The 8,640-nt window shown below is 31.8% G+C and overlaps 1 protein-coding gene across 1 annotated transcript in view; it reads left to right on the top strand.

Annotated features, from left to right (window-relative positions):
* Positions 1-8,634, top strand: part of LOC117113856 — a 31,991-nt gene extending 23,357 nt beyond the window's left edge. Inside the window, exons 2-5 of the mRNA XM_033257308.1 lie at positions 596-694; positions 2,835-2,875; positions 3,442-3,498; positions 7,152-8,634. Coding sequence (XP_033113199.1) covers positions 596-694; positions 2,835-2,875; positions 3,442-3,498; positions 7,152-7,250 — 296 coding nt within the window. The 3' untranslated portion in view covers positions 7,251-8,634. The remainder of the gene's footprint in view (positions 1-595; positions 695-2,834; positions 2,876-3,441; positions 3,499-7,151) is intronic.
* The last annotated feature ends 6 nt before the right edge of the window (positions 8,635-8,640 follow it).

An 8,640-nucleotide genomic window follows, 5' to 3' on the forward strand; every position in this document is an offset into this window, starting at 1 on the left:
ATTTTCTTCAGCTATCATTAGGTGTCCTTTCTTCAGCATCCAGATATCTAATATCTTTCAAAATATTTTTTTAAAATGCTACAAATTCTGATTACTTCCTCATTTATGTGTAACATAGCCTAGAGCGGGAAAAAATATACAAGGTTTCAGTAAAAGTGTAGGTTGGCTTGTACATTTTTCTTCAGCAGTTCCATAACATCTCACCTCGTCAATTGGCCTACATTTATCACGTTTATAAACTGAAATGCCCAGACAAATAACCTTCTTTTCTAAATCCGGTGTCTGTATATTCCATTCTATACAATTTATATTTTACACCATCGAATACTATTTGTTTACAGTTCAAATCCTGATGTTCATGCTGTCTTTTATTCCTAGCTGTAAAGTGTATTTTCTATCAGACGATTATTTTTATAATACAAAATATAACTTACAGTAGGTACTAATTCCTCTTACCCAGCTTTATTCACTTAAATGGTTCCTATTAAGTCTTTCCATTGACTACCGGTATCTACAGTATTTGATATCCTACACTGTAAATTCTAATAGTAAGGTTAAATAGTATAAAATAATAATGTGTGCTTATTTTGTGTAGATTCTGCTAAAAGTGTTTGTACACATTGCAAGCAATTCGATCGACGTTGCATCTGTAGGTGTGCGAATAGACTTGTGTCATTAGATCCAACCATCGTGCGTAAGTTCATTTTTTTTTACTTTCTACACAAAGTTACATACACTTGTACAGTATATAGGCCAATATAAAATGACATGTTCAAAATGAAGAACGGGGATAATGGACTTTTCAATTTCAAAGTGTCAATCAAACCAATCTGGCTCAAGATTACGCACTTTGCCCTAAAACACACGTGTTGTCACACAAACTCACGTTTTTAAGTACGTACGAGCTTGATTCACAATATTGAAGGGGCGGGACTTAACACAAAAGTCCATTTTTGTCTTTTGTATAAGGCCAACCCTCACATTCTACGACAATTTGGGAGAAAAAGCTACGGAATTGTTTTATAATTATTTATTTACACCATGTTCGTGTGTAGAGCCTTTTTTTTGGAAACAAGTGTTTTTATATTTGTTTTTCATTTAGAGCCTTCTTTTTTGGAAACAAGTGTTTTTATATTTATTTTTCATTTATAATCATTTGTCGTATTTCATACATACACATAAAACAAAAACAAAACAAAAAAAAACAGAAACAGAGAAAAACAAAAGTAAGGATAAAACTGGTATGAAGCAAAACTCCATATGTTTACCGGCCCTAATTTAACACCAATGAAATACAACAACAATAGGTTATAAATAAAACATTTTTACATAACATTTTTTATATTACCATAAAAGTTAAATTAAAATTTAAATAAAGCCTAATATCAACTAAGCATCAATATTATTAAATTTTGAACTTAATTCAATTTTTTAATTCAATTCTATTAAAACGCTCCAAAAACCATCAAGGGCTGTTATCCGCAAGATACAATAAAGTACATAAAACGGATACAATCGTTCTGATTCGTCCACATCGTGAACACTCTTCCTTTGGGAAGCAGTTCCTGCCAGACATGTTCTTTAGCACCAATGTACCAAATTTCATTATATAATTCACTTCCTATTTGGTACCCATCTATACCCCTTAGCATCGTAGATATCTTAGATGAAGTGTTTTGCCCAAGTCCAAAAGCAAAGGTAGATCTCGAGCTTATGACATGTCGTTTGCCTTTATGATATTCCACACTGCCACACCGAACGAGAGTAGTAGCACACGTTTATGATAGCAGTAGCTAAGATCACATCCACCTAGTATACAATGTAATACAATACAAGAAAAAGTTCAATAAAATTCAATAAGACAAAGGTTTTTCTCTAATAATAAAAAAAGAAATTTTCCAAAACAAACAGCATAATACCATATGAAGCACAGACAATGACAATTAAATACTTGCTTTTCTTTGGCAGTGTTAAATAATATCAAGAATCATATGAAAAACATAAAAGCACAGTAATGCAGAATGATTAGTCGTATTGAGGTCAAATGAAGTAATAAAAAATGTAAAATATAATATATTGAATAAGTTTTAAACCCTATCATGCACTGAAACAATAATATATGAAGGTTTTTAAGTGTAAAATGTCTAATGATCAGAGATAGATCAGTGTCTACTGTTGAACTTAAATGCAATATTAATTTAATATATATGTAGTAAATAAAGGGCCTATACGAAATTCACAATTATTTAAATCAGATATTAAAGCGGAATTACCGAGACATGTGAATTTACATTTCTCTTTAACCTTTGGTACCTATCATTCATAATATGAATGAAAAAAACTATTAAAAGATAATTAAAATCAGTTAACATTAAATGCAATATAAATTTAATATGTAATTAATAAAGATATACAATATTCACAATTATTAAAATCAGCTATGAAAGCCGAATAACTCTGATTTGTAAATTTACATTTCTCTTTAAATTGTATGTACTTACCAACAGATGCACTGATTATGTTTAAATAACATAAAATGAACGTTACTCCGAATAAAGAGAGGGAGGCCATGATTCAACGTTTCGACCTTTATTGGGTCATCATCATCATGGCCTCCCTCTCTTTATTCGGAGTAACGTTCATTTTATGTTGTATGTACTTATTATTCATAATTTATAGGTTATTGACATTGAAAAAACAAACAGTTACCATGACTTTCCTATTTATTCGGAATAGGCTTAACACATTTTGTTGTACGTTTTTCAAATGAATATCATGTTTACATCCTATTGGAACGTGTATCGATATACATTTTTATGTTTCTTTTTCTCTAGCAAATTATTGTAGAAAACGTTCCACTCCTGATATTGTTCAGGTAAGTTTCTATCATATTTGCAAAAATCAATTGTTGACAACCTAATAAACATTTGCCTGATGAGTGTTACGAGATAAGGTGTTGTTGAATCGGCCTATTAATTATTTATTATATTTGCGGGCTAGATTAAAAATCTTAGACAACATACTGAAGTCAAGATGTTTATAAAATGTTGCCCTTTTAACGTGCCATTATTTATTTTAGCTGAATAGCCTATTTAATTTAATGGAACATTGAGACAATATTCATTGTGCAACATGCTATAAAAACTTATTAACATGAACGCTTGTTGTTTTAACATTAGTAATGAAAACGCCTCTAGAAGCGTTGCTCATTGACACCGTTGACATTTTATGTATTTACTATAATACGTGTTTTTTTCTTTTTTTTTCTTTTTTTTTTTGCTAAAAATAATCTTGGCATTCTCTTGAATGTCCATCTCTGAATGTCACTCATGGTGCAGAGGTAATGATTTGGTCATTCCACAGCTGAACATCAATTAAATTTATTTAATCTATACACAATTTAGTAAAGTTTACTTTAATAATTTTTAAAAATTTCATTAGAGTCACTCAGAGCAAGACACTACACAGACTGAAAGTTCAACATCAACGTATATGAAGGTACTGTACGTAAAGTAAACATTCCTATTTTTAACTGCATTTTCTAAAAATATAGCAAAGACTACGTTTAACGTGTTATTTGTCTTTAAGTCTATTGTAGTTGTAAATAACGGTGTAAAGTGACTTACGCATATTACAGATCGTAAGCCTATAATATTTTTGAGATATTCTGACATTTTATATCACTCTCCTTCATCTTTTCTATGTAAAAGTCATTATATAATACTTCAGATTCTTATGTGAGTGTTAAAATTATAAATAATATAAATTTATAATTTTAGGGTGCAGTCATACATCAATATTGATAGTTTAAAATTAAATGCATGATTTATGAAGGAATGATGGAAACTAACAACGTTGATATAGCTTTCCTAGTTAAAAATAAACTTTATATTATTATGGTTGAAACAAGGTTGAATAACAATGTAAGATCTGTCTATTCTGCGGGTTTAAATCTAGGCTCCGGAGGAAAAAATTGATATGTTGTAGAACTGATTTTTCTAAGACATAAAAAGCATAGGCCCCTATTTGACTAAAACCTTAGGAGCGGTTAATGAGATACAGATTTTTGAATATGTTTAACACTGATGAGGTACTAATATTGGTGATACAATATTAAAGACATGATTTAGGAATGATGTTTTAATAACCTAAAAATGTTGATATAGGTTTCTTAGTTTAAATTAAATGTATATTATTAGATATAGTTGAAATATATATTATACAATGTAAGATTTAACTATTCCGCTGGTTAAGCCAACAAGGCGTATTGAATAATGCTGTCCTTGTACCTGTTAGTTTTGAAAGTATAGTAGGTGGTTTGAATTGATTTTATGTAAACACATAATCTAAACGGCCACTCTGTCTTACCAACCCCTCTACTATCCAGAGAAATTCGAAGGCAATCACTACTGATTTTTTTTATATATAAAAGAGTATTTGAATATACCTGAAAATAACTATAAAGATATAATTCACTATAATGTATTAGATTGTTTACCTATCGATTCAATTTTATAAGTAAAGGCAGCATAATTATTTGGTAATTAATGTTAGTTATTACCACGATACCGATATAGGCATTGGTCCCAAATTGGTAAAGTCAAATTGCTTGAGAATCTGTTGTGCAGGTTTGTCAGAAGTTTGCGACGCGTGTATTAGATAAAGCGAGTGTACAAATACACATGCGTTCAAAATCATCCCCATGTTTAACATACTAAGAAAGAGGCCTGCGCAGGAAATTTAACTTAGCCTAAGCCCTAGTTCTGAAAATCTATTAAATACTGGATCAATCAATAACAAATTAAAATTCCGGAAAAATTTGGGAAATTCATTGAGTTCGGGAGATGAACCAAACTCCATGGTAATCCTGGAGACTTGGGAGCTTTGGTTTGAGCTAAATGCTTACTTTGCTATAGGCCTAACCCTTGTTTTAGTGATAAATACGAAATTGTTCCCATTGGAATTTGAATCAAAGACAGCCTTTATCTTAGTGTTGTCGTCAATTTCAAGGACATGTTTGTTATTTATCTAAATTTTTAGTTATGATAATTATTCTAAATGTAACATTCCTCAATTTTAATTTGCACTTTTTTAATCCAATGAAATATTCATATTCTGATTTGTATTGTATTTGCTGTTTATTGTTAATCATAATTAATGATCTACTGACCTACATGAAATTTTCTGAAAGTGTTAACCAAGTTACAAGGAAGTTATTTTTACATTTTGGTGACGATCCAGATTCGGGTGTGAATTTGGGGGTCATTTAAAATGCTAACGGCCCAGACATATATATTTAAAAAAACTCATCAATAGATCTGAATGAAACTTTTGAAATTGTTTGCCATTGTCCAATGAAGAAATAATTAACAATTAATAATTTTAGTGACGATCCGGATTACGGCGTCGATACGTGTAACTTCGATAATATTGTAGATATCTATAAAAAAAAAATGATAAATGCGTCTGAACAACTTTCTAGAATGGTTCGTCATGCCACCCTTGACATCTTAGGTGTGATAGCAAGTTGTCTTGGTCGAAACATCTTAACACCATAGGATCTAGAGCAGGTAAGCGACTTGGAGCATTCAGAAAGGTAGGGAGCAAGATAAACATCAAATGCCGTGCCAGTGTGTAAAAAGCCCAAGTCAGAAGCGTTATGGAATACGCTTCCATTAGTTGGATTAACGCCTCAAAGACTCATCTGCGCCTACTCGATAACATACAAAGAAAAGCAATTAACAGCATCGGTGTTGACGAAGACTATGCTCTGAGTAATCTTGGTATACCCAGTCTCCGTCACAGACGACTTGTTGGTGCTTGCACAGTCTTCTACAGAATGCATACTGGGAAATATCCAACAGACCTCTACAGTCTGCTTCCACCTCCCCAGAACGCAGCAAGATAAGGTGAATTTCAGGAAATGACTGTAACCAAGTGGAGTCAAAAAGAGATGATTTAATTTTTATCTATCTTCCGATAGTATCTAAAGTAAGTGGCGTGGACTAGGTCACTAAGCTACTCGGTAAACCGATACCAGCTACACTCGTTTGTCTACAACATGCGCTGTATGGATCAGTACACCGGGGAAACCCCCTACTCGTCTCAAAAGATGTACTGGGTTCTTTATATATGAGCCAATTGTACACTTGACCTACGGTTTATAGTCCTTATCCGAGAAGACTTATTACACCTCCAGAACCCTAAGCGAGCCAGCGCCGATATTATGGCTGTTCGTTACCTTAACCGCTCGGTCATTCGAGCGGTAATAATTTATTTGGTTATAAGTATTTAAAAGCATCTTCTTAATTGTGAGTTTAAAGCTGCTAATCGAGGGTGAATTTTAAGTCTTTTCATCAAGGAAGGTCCAAAGCTGTGGACCAGAATATTCAATTGATTGGCGTACGAGATTAAATTTGCAATTTGTGGAGAAAGCATAGTCTTCGGCTGGTTGTTATAATTGTGGAATTGGTTATTTTTTTAAAAGAAAATAATTCTTTGAATGATATAGGAAGTAGGAAAGACGATACATAAATATACCCGTTTGTCATGTATTTATATCATAATGTTTAATGTATTGACATTGTAAAATAAAAGTTTTGAATAAGAGAGATAGTTAAAATAAGTAAAAATTGTAAGAGCTCTTTTTTGTACTTTAAATACATTATCAAGTCTTGAAAAGATACGTCGGAATATTTACAGGGGGAATTATGATGTGGGCGGTATACCCCCTCGGAGTGTGCTCTAGTTATTATTATCATCATTAATGAAAACATGTTGAAATATTTTCGTTTTTAATTTAATATTGATAGTATCATATCATCCTCTGATGGAACATATTTAAAGTATTCATCAACTCCCATAATTCATTATATTTAATAATACGTCTTTTTAATACGTTTAACCTTTTTAGTTTTCCAGTGTCATCGTATGATGTATTATGTTTGCATTGATTGAGATTCATAACTTCTATTTCCTCCTAAATTTATTTTAAATGAGTTCCTGAATATACAATAGAAGTATTATCCATATTAACTTAAAAATATATTTCTGTATTCTTCGGAAAATGCTAATCCACGTCTTGAGCAACGCATCACTGGCTATATTAGTCGTTTTCGTTTAATATTCAATTTGTTTCTTTTTCATTTAAGATTATGAACCTGATAAATCTTTTGACAAGAGCAAGTAACAGGGATAGCCGAGTTCCCATCAGTGATTACAGAGAAAACCTGCAATTAACGGACTATTGATTAAGCTCATTTTACTTTCTTCGCTTGACTGGCAAAAGAAACATATCAAATGTCATCAAATAAAAAGGGCACCTTAACAAGTTGTGCATAGTCTAGCTGATGTAAATTGAGCAGAGCATTTACCCAGCTTGTTTTTACTTCAAATTAATTAACACTTCAATGTCAGGTCCTCTCTGACAATCGAGGTCATACTATTTTGAAACATGGAAAAGGCTGTCGAACTTGAACACTGGAGATTTTTTTTTACCTTAGGAAACAGCACGCTAATATGGATAAAATAGCACTGTGTACCCACTTATCCCCTAAGTGAAATTTATGTATAGTCCTATAAAGGTAATTAAATGACTAGGGGCTATAACCTGTACTGATAATCTCACAACAATACTGAATACATAACAGTACAGATATAGAAGAATGAATATGACATATTGAGAACGATAGCATTGCATATTCCACTTTCTGAACATATTTATTTGACAATTCAATATCAACAGAATTCTTTTTACTGTACAGTAATGGATTTCGGTGAATCGTCTTCTGACGATTATTGTTAAATTATTATTGGTATTTATGTAATCTATTTGTAATTCTATTTTTAGTTATCACGTACATTGGAATGCTTCCATTTGTGTATAATCACGTACGTTCGTTATTTTTTTTTTCTCATTTGATAGTGATCTGTACACTTAGAGTATAAAAATAATACTCTAAAACCAACACCCAATTCACACTTGATAAAATGTTACACGGGACGCGTACTAAATCACGGGGTGATTTTTTTTTTAGCACTGGACGCGTGTAACATTTTTTGCTCGTATGAATCGGTTTCATCTTATGAGTTGTTAGTCATACGAATTCTGGTTATGACAGAATTTAATCCAGAAAACTAATAATTTTTTTTTCTTTACATATTTGAAGACACATGTATTAACTGAATTTAAGCATTGTGGGTCGAAACTAGGCCTACGATCAAAACATCTGAGACGAACAAACAATACAATGACATGGATGATCAAGGACCGGGAACAGTGGTGTAACGGTTATGAGCTCTCACTGGCTAAAGCCAGAACCCCAGAGCCTTAAAGGGCCCCAGTAAATTCAAAAATTGTTTTACAAACAAAGAACCAAGGCCTTTTTCCAAGCCAGAGTATGCAAATGTTAAATATGTTTTTAATTAATACCGTACTCTATAACTAACACCCAATTCACACTTGATAAAATGATCCTGATGATAAAATGATTCCTGATGGTGACATAATTAATGTCGAAATATTGAATCCCAACACGATGGCGTGTATTTCAATACTTTGAGTATGTATTATACTTTCTTAAATATGTTTCTGTTTCTATTATTATTAAAAAGTGTTTGTAATCATTAGTTACAATGTAC

The sequence above is a fragment of the Anneissia japonica genome, unplaced genomic scaffold (assembly GCF_011630105.1).
Source record: "Anneissia japonica isolate Jap-2015-1 unplaced genomic scaffold, ASM1163010v1 scaffold694_len1028156_cov167, whole genome shotgun sequence".
Lineage (NCBI taxonomy): Eukaryota > Metazoa > Echinodermata > Crinoidea > Comatulida > Comatulidae > Anneissia > Anneissia japonica.